The 18,237-nt window shown below is 45.7% G+C and overlaps 2 protein-coding genes across 2 annotated transcripts in view; one reads left to right on the forward strand and one right to left on the reverse strand.

Annotated features, from left to right (window-relative positions):
* OAT (ornithine aminotransferase) overlaps nt 1-18,237 on the reverse strand; it is a 73,256-nt gene that overhangs the window by 53,798 nt on the left and 1,221 nt on the right. The window lies entirely within an intron of this gene.
* LHPP (phospholysine phosphohistidine inorganic pyrophosphate phosphatase) overlaps nt 1-18,237 on the forward strand; it is a 74,576-nt gene that overhangs the window by 22,389 nt on the left and 33,950 nt on the right. The window contains exon 6 of the mRNA XM_069863563.1: nt 2,689-2,780. Coding sequence (XP_069719664.1) covers nt 2,689-2,780 — 92 coding nt within the window. The remainder of the gene's footprint in view (nt 1-2,688; nt 2,781-18,237) is intronic.

The following is an 18,237-nucleotide window of genomic DNA, read 5'->3' on the forward strand; positions in this document are numbered from 1 at the left end:
TAAATGTGTTGACTCTAGAAACATTCACTGGGTTTGGTATTCTGTTGAAGTTCACACAATTCCTTCTGTGCATCTCTTCACTTGCATCCTCCACAGACTGCAGCCTCCCTAGTACCACACTGGAGCTTGTCCTAGCAAACGCTGCATTGCAACACAGGCAGGACTGGGTGACACACAGTATTGTATTTCTGCTATGCTCGTTTCCTTACTCCATAATTCCTTTTCTGATCAAATGTTTTTCTGTGATTTTAGTGAATGCTAAAACTCTTTGCAGACAAAAAAAATACCTGAGGTTCCCATTCAGAACCCTGTCAGCATCTCTGAAGGCTTGATAGTGCTGGCTGCTTTTGTGGGCCAGAGGAGACTGTCACCACCTCCATCTGGTGCTGGGTCTGTGGCCCAGACACCACCAGTGTGATTGCTGACTGTGATGGGGATCTCTGTACCACAGACATTTGTCCAGTGGGGTTATATTGTGACTTCCTACCCTCAAATTCTTGGAGGTCATGTTCATCTCCTGTTCATGTCTGTGGCACTGCTGGGTGAGTTCAATGGGGTCTCTTCAAAAGCAGTGGCTTCACTCAGCTTTGGTACACACGTGCTTTACTTACTGCACGGGTACAACCACACACACCGCCTCTCACCAGCTACGTGGTTTAGGAAAGCATAAATTATCCATCTTAATTCTTTGGTGATTTGCTTAAAACCAAAGAGACTGTGTGCCTGCAATTTGCTCTGCTTTTTAGTAAATTTTTAACCCATCTGAAAAAAGTAACTTTTGCAGAATAATTGAACAGATTAATAGTGTGATGCCTGTGTAAAAGGCAAACACGAATGGGGATCTTTTAATTCTTGCTTTCAGTGTGTATGTGACCTTTCAGTTTTATATCCTTCTCTTTCTTCTTACCATATTGCAGTCAGAGAGGAAGTTAAACCCATATTTGACAGGTGGAGTTTTTTTATTTCCCTTGACAGTGCACCTTTTGACCTCTATCTTCTTGCCAATGATTTTTTAAATCCTAAATGATTTGGGAATAATTGCTCCTCCTTTAGTGATTATTGCCCTTCACTGATAGTAAATCTGTGAAGTCCCTGGGGGCTGGAGTGCATTTCTGTGTGCGTGTGGCACAAGCTGGCCTGGACAGGCATTGCTGCTCATCCGTGGCTGCGCTTGCAGAGCTGCTGGGCGCCGCGCTGGAGAACTGGCCTGAACTGAGTAAAATGGAGCCTGTCAGGCAAGCAGGCTATTGATGGGCTACCCTGCTCTGCCCTTCCCTGTTTTCAGAGGAAATTCATTCTGAGGGTTTTGAGAACCCAGGGCTGTCTTTCCTTCAGAAATCTCCTCCTGAACTTCAGGCTGAGCAAGGGTGCACAGGTGGTGGAGGGCAGATCCACTCCTGATGCTTTCCAAGATCCAACCCCCCAGCCATTCCCTCTCCCCCTCGGTGAGGAATTTTATAAGAGGAAGGGATTATAAACTGTTAAAGTGAGTGGTTAAGAATAATTACATATCTCAGAGCAGTTTGGGAGGAATTGGTAGTGGTTGGCCAGAATCAGCATTGCCAAGTTCTTTGCAGCTCTGCATGTAGCAGTGGAATTACTCTGTTTTCCTCATCTATGTATGCATGCTTTATTTGCTAATTACTTACATCATTTTCTCCCCATTTCATGCTGGATTGCTTGTTTGGAGAAGTGATAAGGAGAGGTAAACTATCTACAGATGAAGGCATCTTATTAGGAACCCCTGCAATTCTAGGAGCACATTGGATAAGGAAAATGATCAGATATTGAAAGGATGAAAAAGGCTGAGCCCTCCGTTATCTGGTGGCCTTGAAGTGGTTTGTGAGCAGACGGCTGGAGAGGCAGAGCTGTCTGTGCTGTAGCCTGCTGCTGGTACTTCCCCATGGTCATGTTTTCCCCAGCTCTGACCCCTTTGCCACAAGTCCTTAGGTCTGTCTGCTCCCTAAAGATGCTCTCAAAACCTAGTGCAGTGGCAATTCATCTAGGCAGAAGGAAGCAAGGATGGGCATAGATAAACTGTTTCAAAATAAACTACTTCAGTGTAGAACCAGACAAATGAGCCTTGACTTGAGGGGGCATCCTGTTATGTACCATCACCTGAGGGATGATGATCATCCCTCATGTGAGCAGGATTTTAAGACGTGGATGATCTAATAAATCAGATTTTACAATGACTTTCCAAATTTCTGAGCATCAACGTGAGCATGGGTTGGATCAAGCTCCGCAAAGTTACTCGTCTTGGTGATCACAAGATTAGGATTTTGACTAGTTTTTAAAATACCAATTTTAAGGAAATACTTTAAAAGTTAAGCTTCATTTAAACTGCTGGGAGCATAACATAAATGCACCGTTTGGAACAGAATGGGACTAAATTCATGAAATTCAGCATTTTCTTTGGACTGTGCCAAATTATTTTGATTTTTGTGATTGACTACAAATGGTACAGATGTGTACTGCACTAGTACATTGCTTGAGGAGCTATAGCATGATTTATAGTCAAGGTAGGGTGACTTTTAATCAATACGATGACAATATTATCTTGTTTAATTTGTCTGATGGCAGTATTAAACATCAAATCAAGCTGTTTGTTATGTCAAAGGTGCATGACGTATGGCAGAAATGAGATTTGCTTGACACCAGTTTTTCTATATTTCACTGCTCTGACAGGCCATCATGATTGGAGATGATATTGTGAATGATGTAGGAGGTGCCCAGCAGTGCGGCATGAGAGCTGTGCAAGTGCAGACAGGCAAGTACAGGTCAGTGCACACCCTATACCCTATGCTCTATGGGGGCAAGTGTGGAAAAAGGGAAAATAAATGAAAGTGATGGTTTTCGTGTTTGCCTTGCTGCCAAACAAAACTGTGCTCTGATTTCCTTACAACTCATCAATTTCTGAAAGGAGTTGGTTTGGAAGCTGGTACCCATTGCACAAGAGTAGATTTTTAACATGGCTTTTCCAGATCTTTTCCCATTGGTGACACAAATTTTCCATCAAGATGTGCTTCCACTTATCTGAACAAGCACCTCCTTGTGCTGCAGTTCAGCTTGGGTGTATAATGGTATTTTCATTTGCAAAACACACTTAGAGAAACCACTGTATGCATGACAGTGGCAGGAAGGGGAAGGCTTGTTGTCTTTGGTCCTTTAAAGAAATGTTTTCGGTTAAATTGCTGCTGTAGTTTTTCATCATGGTACACAGAACTGGTGTGTGAAAGTGCTGTTCACTTGATATGAGATGTGTCTGAAACTTCCAGCAGGGTTAAGACCGTTGACTCAGTGACCTCAGTGGGTCATATCTCACAGCTTTACGAAAGACTCCACGTGTCTACTATTTCCTCCAGACATGTATTCAGCATGGAAGTATCTGAAACGTAGGAGGTGTTTCTTCACTTACTCATTTTAACAGAGTGCAGGCTTCTGCAGGCTCACTCATCTCTTACAAACGACCCTTCAAACCCTTCTCCATGCAGGTGTCTTGTGTTTCCACTGACCCAAAAGCTGCCTCCCTGCAGCTGCTGATGGGAGGCCTGGATGTAGATGTAAACAGGGCACAGTCCAGGGCTGCCTGGTGGAAAATGAAGTCATCACCTGATGCTCAGGCCAGGTTAGATTTGAAGTCAGCTTGAGGTGACTCTCCAAATGCAGTGTGGACGTTGGTCCCTACATTTAACATTTGGATGCCATAACACTTAAAATCTCCTCTTAACCATGACCGCAGCTCTTTGTAGTAGGCATGATTCAGCGACACCATCTCTCAGTTAACATGGTTTATATAATTCTTTTTCTTGATTTTCCAATATTGAGACTGTAAAAAATGAATACTCTTTTTGGAAGGGATTCAGCAGGTGAGAATAGTGCTTGCCATAGGCTATCCGAAAAATTGTTATGTTAGTTTTCAAGTCAGTCTGCTTCTTAGTTTTCTTTTTAGCTTGTGTAAGGTGATAATACCCAGTGCCTTGATTCCGATAGACCAGTAAGTGATGATTTCAGAGAAAAAAAAGACAGATGCGAGTGTGTTGTGTGTATTTTTGCATCTTTAAGATCGTATTTCAAACTCAGTTATCTATCTTAAATTTTTTTATGGAAAGGGTCATTGGGCACTGGAACAGGCTGCCCAGGGAGGTGGCTGAATCACCTTCCCTGGAGGTGTTTAAAGGACCGGTGGATGAGGTGCTGAGGGGCATGGTTTAGTGTTTGATAGGAATGGTTGGACTCGATGATCCTGTGGGTCTTTTCCAACCTAGTGATTCTGTGATTATATCTGAATAAAGCTCAAAAATCCCAAAGATTAAGAAAGCGAGGATATAGTTTATGCAGTTGGGCTTATTTGTCTGTAATCTGTGTAATCCCCTTAATTTCCTAAAGGAGAAAATAACGATTCAACAATTGATTTTACTCTGATATTCAAAGAGTTCACTTTGTGAATCCAGTTCTTAATGTCACACAGATGAGAGCGTCAGTGCGGGAGGTATCTCTGCAGACAGAGGTGAATTACACCTTTGCTACTGAACAGCTTTTTCCTGTGATATGCTTCACCCATCCTAAAATCTGCCAGCAGGGATGCTGCAGACAAGCTGTTCAGGCAACTGACATGAACTGTATCAGCACACACGTATAAATATGTCTAATCCTCTGATGGAAAAAATATATTTGTGTACCAACTTCGAGTCATGATTTCACAGAAGAAAGAGAGTCATCAGCTGTCTGAGATGGGGGAAAAAAAAGGTTGTCTTCTGTTAGGTTTCCAGTTTCAGCGTGTGGTTTCTGAAATCATGTACTGTTGTATGGCAATGAAATACAGGTGAGTGTCTCTCTAATTGAGCATGTGGTCCTGTTTTTAGCAATCGTAAGTAAAATGAAATAGCTCTAGTTTGCCGAGAGGCCAGATATGTTTGTATTTTTAAGAATGACTGATTTAGTGTATGTGGAAAATGAAAACACACAGAGAGTATTGGGAGAGATGGGAAAAAAACAAGTGAATGAAATCTGATGAGCAAGAGAAATGAAAACCAGCAGCAAATGTAATTGTTTCATAGCTGGTTTTAAGTCTGACCTATGTAAGATCATGCATAGTACCGCTTTCACTTCTGTGGTTGTTCTTGTGGACAGGGAGCTGTGTGCTACACCCGAGCCCCTCTGGGTGGCACCGTTAGGACGTTTACTTCAGCATCAGCCGCAGCTCGGGATCTCCCCAGACAGCTGAGGCTGGCTTTGCAAAAGCGATGCCGAGCACAAAGGCAGCAGGGTTCTGCATGGTGGTGCCCCGTGGGTACCACAGATTTCAGCTGAGAGTCCTGCAGCCTTGGACACGGGCTATCACTTCAGTTGAGTCGTTTCTGTGGTTTTACAGCCACGAGTGGGCTTTTCCATTTCCTCTAAAAGAATGGTGCCTGGTTTCAGCAAAAAGGGTGCAGAGCTGATTGGAGAATAGAATAAGCAACAGAGGAACTATCCCGAGGAATTGTTTCAAGTGCACTTTACAGCATGCTGCTGGATATGTGGAAATGACATTATTTGCACAAGTTATTTCAGTGAAGGCATTTTGCGTGTTATTCCATCAGTCCAGGGGATCGTCATACCTGGCTGGTCTCACCTGAACATCCCTGACTGGCAGACATTGCACCTCTCGTGCACAAACATGCAGCAGGGCAGCTCTCCTTATCTCAGGGCTCAGTGCAGTTCCCATGAATGTTTTTGAGGCCTGCTGCCCACTGAGGGTTACACATGAAAGACAACACATAAGCCAAGGTTTACTGTACTGTTTACTGTACTTCAGTGACTGCATGCAGATCACAGGCTGTAAAGCAGCTTTGGTGCATCTTACTTGCTTTAATAAGCCAGAAGAAAAAGTTCTCCTTGGCCCTGAGAGCCTTCTGTGGAAAGAATCCACTGATCTGCTGATGCAGAGGTGTCAGCAGCAGGTAGGGTGGACAGGTCTTCTGCAGGCAGGCAGCCTCCAGCCAGGTACATGACGCTGACTGCAACCGGCAGTGCTGCAGGAGCCTTTTTCCATGGTGGTGGTTGTGCTGTGCTGCTCGGTGACAGTGGTGGCAGATGCCAGCTCCCCACTGCGCTGAGGAACTGGTTCTGTGCATGCAGGGTGGGAGGGGTTGGCTTTGCAGGCAACTTGAGGAGAAGCAGGAGGGATGTGCATGGAGCCACAGAGTTGCCTCCCTCCCGGGGCTCCCACCCTCCTGGCCTCTGCAAGGTCTTCAGTGTCAGCTGCTCCCAGGGTGAGAGTCAAAGTGTGGATTAAGTTGCTGCAAAAACATTCAGTTTTACACCACTTCACATGAAGGTCCTGAAAATCAGCTCTTTTGCCTCCCTTCTTCAGATCTGTAAAGTTTGATAAAATTTGTGCAGCCTGTTTTCTTCAGTACGACAACCTGTGCGTGTTCCTCTCTCCTGACACTATGCATATGTTTTCCTCTAGAGCACTAATCCTCCACTAGGACTTAATCTCAAGCCTTAAGCTCTTTCTCAGTAGCCAAGCCAGGCATAGCATAGATTTGTTCATGAAAATCCTAGGTGCAACATGGGATAAAATTTCTGTTGGCCCAAGTCAGGGCACTAGCAGAAAAGTGTAGGGATAGGATGACGTTTTGAGTTATCTCAGCCAGCCTGGTTCTCTGATGTGGGGTGAGTAGTGAGGCTGGCCTGGCACAGCCCTTCTTGGGTGTGAAACCCAGGTACAAAGGGTCAGTCTGGTCGGCAGGTTTGTCCCCTCTTGGCTTGTCCCTTTGCCAGGACAGATCAGGTCATAGCTGCAGACTCCTTGTTTTCAAGAGAAGCAGTTGTTGTTGAGTTTTTCAGCACTGGGAAATCTGATGCTGATAGAACTAAGTTTCCGTGCACACCTCGGCAGACGCCCTTCACAGCCAACATCTTTCCCGTCTCGGGAAGAGCATGTACTTGTCTTTCCACGTGAGGTATGTGCCAATTCCAGTGGCAGCTAGTTGGCCTTGATATCAAACCTATAATTTTCACAATAACCAGTGATTCTGCAGTGCTGCCTAATATCCTCATTTATCTTTGTAGCATGCAAGTTAAAGCAGAAAAAAATTATTTTGAGGCTTTTCCAACTGTCTGCCTGTAACATCGGAAATGGTTTTCAGGTGCGTCAGTGTGTCAAATTATAGGTGGTTCTTGGCAGGGCAGAAGTATTACCTACTCCTTTATCCTAGCTGTTATTTGCAGGTCTTGATTTGTGAGTAGAGATGTCCCATCACTGGTGAGTGGTGGTAGCCAGGAGTATTCATGACAGTGGTAACTGCAGCCCCTGCTTGCCTGTGGGCCCCAGAGTGATTTCAGAGTCTGGCAGTTCATCCCCTCTCTGTGCCCACATGAGATTGTCTTCATTTGGTCAGGGATTTGTCTCATGGCCATGGCTGATACTGCAACACCCCTGAGCTCCCTCGTTATGGACGTGAAGGATACCCTAGGGATGGAGAATAAAAGGACAGGGGCCTGCAAGCACTGCCATCTCTCTCCAGCTCTTGCCACTGTTCTCCAGAACTAGGTCACATTACTTCATGTTGCCATTCTTCAGTTTCCCCACTTTTAATTATCCTCTGAGAGTAATTATGCTGACTTTCTTAATTGAGTGGATTGTGATCTGTTCTTCTTATCTGATTGAAAAAAACATACAGAATTTGTACAGATTTGTAAGAAGTCGGCTTGCAAGCAGAAAAATACAGGTGTGACAAGACAAAAGGTGTGACAGAGGAAAGGTCTTCTGCACTGCCATCATCAACTGGTTAAGATTGAGAAAAAATGTTGGTCTTTATAGTAACCTCCTAAATGAAGTTATAAATTTATGCTTACAACAAAGATCTCCACTCACAGGCAAATTTCCAGTTCTCACTGTAACAGTAAACATTAAGCCCATGACACCTTCTGCAAAGCAGTCACATCTTGCTGCTCCGCAGAGAAGCCGCATCCCTCCACCCTTGCTGTCTGGCTCACTGCGTTACTTACCACAGCCAAGATGAACTATTTTATTGGTTTGTTCACATCTCCTGGGTCTCAATGGTGCAAGCGTACCAGCCGTGTGCGATGAGAACGAGCAGGCAAGGCCATTCCCTTTGTGCTAAAACACATCCAGAGGCATTCTGATGGCCTCACAGTCCTGATAATGAAACCTGTTTCAAATATTAACTGGAAAGACTTCCAGTCCATATTTTCACTGTAAAAAGTTATGTTATAGTTCACATTAGTTAATGTCTTAAGCAATGTTTATTAAAAGTTACTGTCAGCAAGCTGGTTTTTGTTTTAGCGTGATAGCTGTTCACAGCCAATTCTAAGGCATAGTCTTATTCAGCACTTACTGCACATTCCAATCACAGTTTGCTTTGGGCATGTGAGAATCTTCACGTGTGTTTATCAATTTCTTGACCACAATTTGATTACTATAATCTTTGAGTCAGTTTTGTAGAGGAAGTTCAGAGTAACTCTGGTGGCTCCATATGCGGGTGCTCATATTCTGCGGCAGCAGCAAGAGAGTACTGTGATAAAAGGGGTTTGGCTGAAGAGCAGCGCTCCTTACCATCACCAGCACCAGGCAGTGTTCTTCACTAGGGACAGGGATGGTTTGCAGCTGATGGTGGGATATGACTCATGTTCACACTTTGCCCTGAAACGATTATGATTCTGACTTTTCTGTGGTTTTCCGTCATTGTCAACAAGTGTATACAGTTACACCTCAGCCCTGCACACTCATGGGTTGCTAAAAGTTGAGCTCAGTCAGCATATGGAGCTGATGCTTTTGCGTGGGGTCTGCATCCATCCTGTGTCGAGTCATTAAACTCAAACCTTGGTCTCCCTGAAAAGTGGGATGGTCCCAGGGCTGTGCGGAGTCCTGGCTGGTGGCTGGCTGCAGCTGCTGCACATGCTGTCACTGTTCATATCAACCTGCAGCTCATCACAAAAGCTTTTTCCTTTCCTTAACTCCGCTCTGACTGAGTCTGAAATGGGCCCAAATGATCAGCTGGGTCTAGCACTCTGCTGAGTGCTGCTCCTGGTCTGCAGGCATGTTCCCATGCAAATATAATTTCTGTGGCACTTTCAAGGACTCAGTCCAGTCATTTTAGAGAGCCATCTCGCACATGTCTCTTGCATGTTATTTATGCCAGTTAGTGCTTTTATGTCACAACTCTGGTTGCTTTTCCATTCCCAGTTGCACTCGGTACTTTGTACTCTGTGGCCGGAGGGCCCTTCTTCCCTGTCCTCGTCTCCATCCTCTGGGCTGCTGCCAGTTCCCAGTTTGTGCTGGAGGAGGCAGGTTTCTCACAGTGTGGATTTCCAGAGGGGCACATGGGGGAGGATGCAGCCAGCAGTGCTCCACAGTGCCAGATCAAATTCAGACCCTGGTTTTGGATTTACAGTTGCAAGGAGGAGGGTGGGAAGGAGCTTGAAGTGGTTTTCGTCTTGGCATGAACTGCCAGAGCACTGTGCTGAGCAAAGCAGCTGCTGCTGGCCCTGGTCTTTAAAAGGGGCTCCTGTGCTGCATGCCCCTTCACCTGCAAAACCTGGGGTTCAAGCTTTGTTTGAACCCCAGCACACATTTGCAGCTGAATAACATGAACTGTTCAGCTCAGCTGTTGGCCGCACAGCACTGAAATCAGGCCTAAAAATAGGAGGATGTCTGACCCTGAAGTGAAGGATTTTCACTCATAACCCAGCCTGGCTCTCACCCAGGGTGACATCATCTGGAAGGGAAGTTGGAAAAGCTTCCAGATATGTTGTTTTCCATGCAGGAGTGCTAAATGCATGTGTCGGTGGATAATCAGGCAGCAGGTTCATCATGGCTATGAATTGGGGGAATGAGGGAATGGGGAAGAAAAGACCTGAAGATTGAGGAGAAGGATCAGAGCCACGTTTTGGAAAAAGGTTTGGAGGGCCTTATCTGTGTATAATTCGAGGAGAGATGATAGGAGCAAAAAAGGGTGCCATTCAGGCAGAGCCTGTTTCATAAACATGACAGTTCTGTTTCCTTTTAGGAGTGCTAAGAGGTACTGAGCTGCAGTCAAGGTTCTATCAGCCCACCCAGTGATATTTGGTGTTATCAGTCATGTTGTGCTTTGAGTCTGCATGATTTAGACTTGCGAGTGTGTGGGTACTGCTCACAGTGGCCATGGAAGCATCTGAGATGGCCAGGTACTGAATGACCTCTCTAGATTTCAGCTCTCTGACATTTGAAAACAACTTTTGCCAAGGGTAGCCTTCAGGGATTTGATCAGAATCTGTGCTCACATAGAAGGGATGTCCTTGCTGTCATACTAAATCCAAGTTGCTTGAGCCAAGTTCCTCATATTTCTGTGCTAAGCTTCTTCGTCTTCCTTAAAAACATAATTGTGTAAAAAATGTGGTAGTCAGTTTTCCCCTGAAACTTTGACGCCTTTTTCCCTCTGGATGCTGCCAGGTTTGCTCATCCTCTAATGAGGACACTTTTACCTCCGTGTTGACGTACTCTGTCTGATGTGCTGTGCACACTGGAATTCACAGCTCTTTTCATGTGGTGAGAGCCAAGTGTGGCACTTCGGTGTTTCCATGATCTACTTTCCTTTTGCCTTTTAAGTTCTCATTTCATATTTATAATGATGTTACAGCAAAGATGCCTAAAGCACAACTACGGGTAGCGTTTAGTTTCCAAGTCCCAGGTGAAGCTGGAAAAATGCTGCTGCTGTTTAAACACTGTGACAAGAGCTGATCTCCTGCGTACTGCTGGGCATTTTTAACCGTCAGTGATCACAAAGAGAGGGCAAGTTTTACCATATCAATGTCTGATCTGATCTGAAACCAAAAGATTTGGTGAGAGAGAGAGGAAAATGTTGGGGCCTGCCAGCCCTTCTCAGGGTTCTCATGCCCTCAGATTGTCACAGCAGTGAAGCTCTTAAAACCGGGTCTGGTTTGCAGACATCTGCTGCAGCAACAGGCGCAGGTGAGCTGCTTTTCAATGCAACAGCCTTTGGGTAAGATTTGGCTGACAAAGCTTGAGGATATTTCTGTTTGTTTGCTTGGAAATGACCAAGATGTGGTTGCAAAGGTCTTTCATTGGCATCAACTTGAGCCCATGGAAGGTAGATGAAAGCCTAGGTTGGTTCAGGAACTGACTTCCCACGCTAGTCTTAAGGATACGCCGTGCCTCCAGAGAGAGGTTTGAACAGTTTCTCTGTTTTACCCATTTTTTATGTGCAATCTTGAAGCCTCTCCAACTGAGAGACAAATCTGTATTTGCAAATAGACTGTGAATCTTCTTAGCTTTCGATCCCTGATACTTTTTATTAAGTACAGCCTAACTGGAGTGAAAGGCAGGAACTTAAACCTAGGCAGCTGGAATAAATTTGGTAGACACCAGTGGTTGACACCAGTCCTGCTGTAAGTCAGTTGCTCTGTTACAGACCCCTCATTTCTTGGGGCATTGATGGAGCTGACAGAAATGAAAGAGGGACACATGTGCTGGAAGAACTGGCTTTTATTCCTACAGAGTTCTCTGTAGAGTTGCTGGTTGAGATGTTCTAGCAAACACTTGACTTCCTTGTCATCAATATACTATGCAGAGAGGTAGGGAGTTGGCTTTTACCAAAGCAAATGGACTTTTGCTTTGAAAAGTTCCTTCCTGCAGTTTTTGGCATGAGTGATCGCCCTGCTCTCAACAGTCCCTGAGCTTCACAATACACTAGTTTTGTACAAAGCTGTATTTTTATAAACAGAAGCTTTGAAAGCGGTGTCTCTTTGAAAATCCGCCCCTAGATAGTCCCTTTAGTTTTAGATACGGAGTTGGAGATGGGTGTGGAGGACTTAGTTGGGGGCTGTGAGACCACAGCCAGAGGCACTGCTGGGCACATGGTAATGACCAGCGCTGCTGCTCATAGCACAAGTTGTCAGATAACACTGAGATAAAAATACAGCATGAACTCAACCATAGCGTGCGTTCTCTCTGAGCTGCAGTCCTTACTAAAATGCTCACATCTCCCTCCCCATGCTGAACCCTTATCACCCCATTGCACAGAGCAGACACAGTCTCGAATGTGCCAGGACTTACAGAGCAACTTTTTCCCCTCTCCAGTCACTGGTTTTCATGTGGTTTTTTTCTGCTATGTCTTTCTGGCAGTTGAATGCAAGCATTAATGCATTTATTTCCGGAGTGGAACTTTGAGATCCTGCTTTTAACTGTGCATTCAGGGGCGAGAGGCACAGAGGTTAAAGGTAGCACTGGCCAAAGAGTGACTTGCTTACATGCTCAGTTTGAAAGTACTTGAGCATTACATGTAAACATATGTTGGAAACACTGCTCGCAGCCGCCCTGTGGGCATCTGAGTGGCTCAGTCCTGCTGCAGATGGGCTCCCAGCTGGCACTCAGAAAATTGCAGTGCTCAGAAGAAAGCCTGGGCATCACAGAGGAATGGCACGAGTAGGCAGAGCAAGAATATGCTCCTCTGCAGGGCGGCACTGACCTTTTTACTGTCAGAAGCATCCCTGTCTTCCTTCCTCAGGTATCCAAGGTGCCGGTGTCCTTTGGGCTGGCTCATCAGGCTCTGCTGAGGCTGCACTTCCCTCTGTCCTGGCTCCTGTCAGTGAAGCGAAAGACCTCAGTTGAAAGCAACAAAAAACCCATCTGCATTTAAATCAGCCTAATTAAAGTGGTTTTTCCCAGGGTCTGGCAGGCTCACTGCATTGTGCAATTACCATCCTTTGTTTGTCGGGTGGGGTTTTTCTTATCACATTAGTTTACAGGATATTGCTCAGGGAAGATCACCTAAGTGCAATGGGTTATTTTAAGTTTAGAAATCAGGGCTGGATTCTTACCTGCTGTAAGGAGAAGAGTAAATTGGAGGATCTCTACTTGATTTACACCTGCTGGTGCTCTGGCCTGCTGGGTGCCTGGAAATTGCTTAGCAAGTGTAAAAGACAGTAATGGTTTCTCTGTCCATCTGGAATACGTCACAGACTTCAGGGGAAGAAAAGGCATTTGTGGAAGCAAATGCTTCATTTATCAGCATACAAGCTATTCAAAAGACTGGATGTAGCTGGAATAATTATAACCAAGATTAGTCTTTGAATGGGAAAGTAACAACAATCCTAATTTTATCAAATCCTCTGAAATGTACTGTCTGTTTATTTAACACCCTGGACGTTTTCCTGCAGCAGAGGATCAGCTAGATTTACAGAGGTGCACTTTAGTAATCTAAATGCTTGGGAGTTCATCTGCGTGACCCGTGGGCAGTTCTGGTTATTTTCACTGTCACCACTTGGAGGCCGTGGGAACTGGGAGTGCATATGGGAATGCAAGGAGGCACAGGCTGAAAATCATCTGGTGTCAGTCAAAACACTCCTGTTCCACTTGCTGTGCAGTCGAGAGGGACCTGACCTCCTCGGGCAGCTGCAGCTCTATGTGCTGCTGGGAAGGGAGCAAAGCTCCTTCCATCCCCACTTTAGGTGCTGTCTGGTTTTTCTCTTTCCAGTGCATCTGTGGGTTTTTTCCCTGCAGGTAAGCAGAGGCAGTCTGTATTCAGGAATTCCCTGTGCAGGAAAGGTCAGAGTAGCACATACATGTTGGAATAAGCATGCTGACTGCAGTTCTTCTGTGCCGGGCCATGGATATCACCTGTCCATCCCCGAGCCTTATCAAAACTGAAAAGCTCCACTAGAACCAGGAATAGCAGCACAAGAAGGAGAATCCCTTCAGGACAATACAGGGTTTGTTAGAATAGAGAAGACGTTATTCTGAATCCGTGAAAATGGAGGCAGGGAAAGGAGCAGAGCTATGTGCCTGGAAGCCTTTTCCTACCGTAATTTAATATTAGAGGGAAATGCCTGGACTGGGGCAGGCATTAATAATTGTTGCTGGTATTTTTTGTAGCAAGTTCATAATTGCTAGGCATGTCTGCATGTGTGGATTTATGAGCTGTGCTGCCTTTTGGCTGAATATTTACTCTTTTCTTACCAGAAAAGTAACTTTTTTTTCCAGTCCAGCGTGCCCTGCAGGAGTTAAAACACGTAGCCTTGTTTTCACATTCCACTCTAAAGCACCGTGGGATTTTATAGTTGCTATAATACACACACCCCCGCTAAAAAAACCTTGAAAGATGAAAATAATGGTCAGTCCACAGAAGACAGAAGGAAAATTTCTTTTGACTCCTTCCAAGCCAGGGTTTCAGTCCAAGGGGCTCGGTAGCGCTTAAGCCTTTATGTGCTTCAAGACACAAGCCAAATTCTCACTCATAAAATTTAAAAGGCAATTTTCCTTCAGGGCACAAATTCTAATAGAAAATCTGTTATGTTTTCCTAAACCACTGTCAGAAACTGGCCACTGTTGAAAGGGGAATGCACAGTTAGATCAGGCTGCCTGCCTGAACTGGCGTGGCAGCTCTCACATGTGGCACCTTCCTATATGAGCATGCAGGAGGGGCGTGTTGTCACTGGTACTGCTGTGTCATCACTGGGAATGCCACAAGCTCCAGGCAGGATGGGTAATTGGGCAAGCAGGAGGGGAAGAAGGGTTTGAATGTGTTCTTGGAGTGTATCAGAAGCCTCAGTGTCCTGACTGCTGAAGCAGTGTCTTTGCAGTCTTGTGCTCCCAGCTCCAGCACTGCCATCCTTGCCTGCCTCTCGCCTTGGTGGCTGACTCATATTGTTGCATACAGCCAAGTCCTGAAGAGTTTGCATGAGGTGTTGAACAATGTGCTATTGATAGTTTATTATGGAACCTCAGTGCATTTTTAACCTGCAGGCTGTGGAGCAGTTGGCCTGCCCAAAGCGAAGGAAGAAATCTTTGCATGTTCTTAAGAAAATGATGGGACACCAAATGTGCCCCCCCGCCACGTGTCCTGAAGAGAGCAAGCACCCTTAGTGCCAGTGCTGCTTCATGTTCAACCCTTCTGTAGACACCTGGTTGAACCTGAGAGCCAGCAGCCACTCCACGCACTAGGAAATCAAAGCTACTTCCTGAGGTCTGTATCACTCTGGTTTCCTGCTGCAGTGTGGGCAAAAGCTGCACCAGTCACACACATCCCAGGTGAGTTCCTGATGATCACTGTTAGTTTAAGGGCTTTTATTTCCAAATAAGTGACATTCTCAGGCTTTTTTTGCTGTTCCTTTTGTAAACTCTCTCTTTGGCTTTGTGTCCAAGCTGTGCACAACCAACAAATAGCGAAAACGAACAGCCTGTTGGCATGGTAATGCACGGCCCAGCTGGTTGGACTGTAGATCAGGCAACATGGAAAAAGGAAGACCTGCTGTTAGCTTAGGCTTCTCCTTTGTCTTATTTGGCCTGCCATCCTTACAAATAGCAGGAAAGTTTTCTGTAAGTCTAGGAGATTCAAGAAAAGTTTGTTCTCTCGGTTTATCTGTTCTGAATTTGCAGTCTGCATACCAACTGCATGTTGTTTGCCATTAATTTTACTGCTTCCCTTGGGCCGCTAATTATTTTCCTGTCTTTATTTTCTGAATGTTTTGTACAGCAAGAGGAAAAAGGACCTTTCCAAAGGCTCAGCACTATGTGACTGTAAAACCACAGGGAGTATCAGGGCAGGGTACATACCCCCTAAAGCAGCCAGACTCTTACGGAGAAGGCAGATCACCGTTTCCCAAAAGCCACGTGGCTGTCACTGTATTGTCAAGCTCGTTTCAGAAGGCAGTGTGGGAGAATTGTCCTTTATACTGAGATTGCTTGCATTCCAAGTCAATGCTGGCTCTGCAACCAGAGCCAGCACATGCCATGTAGTTGGGACACTTGGCAGGCATTTTCTATCTGCAAATCGTAATTACTGGGACAGAAAAAAACCAACCCAGGGCCAGTCTTGGTCATATTTGCTGAGATTCTTAAAGAAAAGGCACAAACCTGCCAAATACTGCCCCCTTGCCCTGGATATTAAATATGGTATTTAATGCTTTCCTAAAATAGCTAGAACTCAAAAAACCACCCCAGTGTTGTTTCTCTGCCTTGCAGAATGTTTGTGTCAGGCATCCTCTAGTCACTATGGCAGTTCTGGGGCTGTGGCAGTGTGGCATCTGGCCAATGAGTTAGGGGGCAAACAGCATCAGCTTCAGAAAAAACAAAATGTGAAATAAGCAGATAAATCAGCGATGCTTTTCCTGTAGTTGGTCTGTCTGGTGCACTCAAAAGCCCGTGGGTGGGGAGGAAAACCTAGACAGCACCATGGAGTGACTTGACAAAGTTTGGTCCATCCTCTTGGGAAAAATCCCAGGGATTTCAGGCATACCATCCAGATCTTGCTTCTCGTATCATTCACAGGCAACAGCCCAGCTTTGTCTGATTTCACAGACCAGTACGTGTACTGGGTTGTAGCTGGAAGAGAAGGATGTCCTTTGTCCCTTAAGCAGTTGCTCTGTCCCCCCTTTCCCGTCCTAGGAGGGCCATAATCTGCTGTGGGTTGAACCTTACAGCCAGGGACTCCTCCTCCCTGGCCCTTCTTTCCCACGACAGTGCTTATTCCTTGGCCTCTGCCTTCCTGCCTTTTTTTTTTCTGAACATCTGCAGGCTCACAGGGCCAGCACACTATGTTTCTGAAAACCTTGGCTGCACTGTTAGACATGCTGCTGCATCTGTAGATCCTGCGGAACATCACTTCAGCAGTGCAGCCTTTCTGAGCCACTTGCAGCATCCAACTCCCCATCTGAGCAAGCCATAAATTTTCGGTCTTCAGCAGAGCAGCAGGTCCCAGGTCACGGAGCCACCTTTCCAGTAGATGGCATCACAGACAGCCAGTTCCTTTGGCCAACCTGGTTCCCCATCTCCAGCTGGGGAGGGCTGTGTCCAGCAGTCCTGCTTTCCAACAGTGCAGGTGAACCTTTAAAGAAGCAAGCTGCACCTCGCTCTTCTTTTGCTGTGGCATTAGTTGACATGAACTGTGTCCTATGTCGATACCGGGCCCGGTTTTCCACCCAGCAGTGGGGACTGGTTGACTGCTGCTCACTGCCTTTCCCTCGCTTTCAACCGTTCAGCCGTAGTCTCACCTGAAAATTCACTGAAAATCCAGTGATGAAAAATTATTATGGACCTTCAGGTGCAGTTTTTGATGTCTCAATTTGGTTTACTTTTTATACATGTATATAATTTTTGCATATGCAGTGCCCTGTGCAATAGGAAGATGAAGGGGATTTCATCTTCTCTTTCCTTCTTCCTTTATAAACTGTGAATAGACCTGATGTTGGGGGTCACTGATCTACTGGACATGAAGTACTCCCTCTCCTTTGCTCCCACTTGTAGGAGTTCCCATGATCAGCCAGTTTAGCAGACTGGCAGACTCTGCTGTACTGAACTTCACACGTTGCATTTGAAAATCTGGTCACTCACCATTATTTCTGTTCTCTTTGGGAATGTTTCCAAAATTGGGTTCCTTACATTAGCAGAAGGAGGTCAGGAGGAGCACGTGTGTGTGTGGTGAGGTTTGGTAGGAGGGAATGTACATGTAGTTTTTATTTTTAAGCTTAGACCCCCAGTGACTTTTAAATGTAATGATCATAACATGCCCTGCCCTTGGGAAGTGATTTAAGCTGCCTTCCAGTGCTTGCTTGAGCCAGTAGACTTAGCAGGCATTTTATGGATCTACTTTCAATTAAAAGGACAGGTGGAATTTCTTCCTGCTGAGTTCGTCTCCTGCTCTGCTTGTTAGTTCAGATTAAAATAGTGTCCTCCTTCCCTTCTTTTTTGGGGCCACACATCCCATAGAAACTTCGGGCCTTACTCCTCAGTCCCAACCTGCTCAGGGTAACTTTGGCTTTGGCCAGCGGTGAGCAGTGCTGGCTGCCGTGAGCACACGACTCGGGGTGTCTGGAGCTGCAGGTGTCGCTGTACAAGTCTGGGAAACAGCAGGACACTTCTCTGACCTGACTTTTGTTTAAGAAGCATTGAATTGTCATCCTGCTAAGTGCAGGATCAGTCCATCTCTGTGTCATCTCCATTTTCGCGGGTTATTAAACCCCTTACGTGTGGGCGTGCTGGCAGGCTGTGGAGAGTGGAGCTCACGGCTTCCTGCAGGACCTTGGCCTGGACTGACAGCAGGACAGTGTAACTCTGTCTGGAAAGCGGTACCAGGACTTTAGGGCTTCTGTCCTTCAACTGGAACCAAACTTCAAGTATCTTGAAAACTGATGTGAACCTGGACCAAGGTGAAGGCAAAGAAATACCTAACAAGCCACCGGGGAGAGTAGCAGTTTGGCTAACAGCAGGCATCGCCTACCAGGGAAGGG

The sequence above is a fragment of the Phaenicophaeus curvirostris genome, chromosome 9, assembly GCF_032191515.1.
Source record: "Phaenicophaeus curvirostris isolate KB17595 chromosome 9, BPBGC_Pcur_1.0, whole genome shotgun sequence".
In the NCBI taxonomy this organism is placed as follows: domain Eukaryota; kingdom Metazoa; phylum Chordata; class Aves; order Cuculiformes; family Cuculidae; genus Phaenicophaeus; species Phaenicophaeus curvirostris.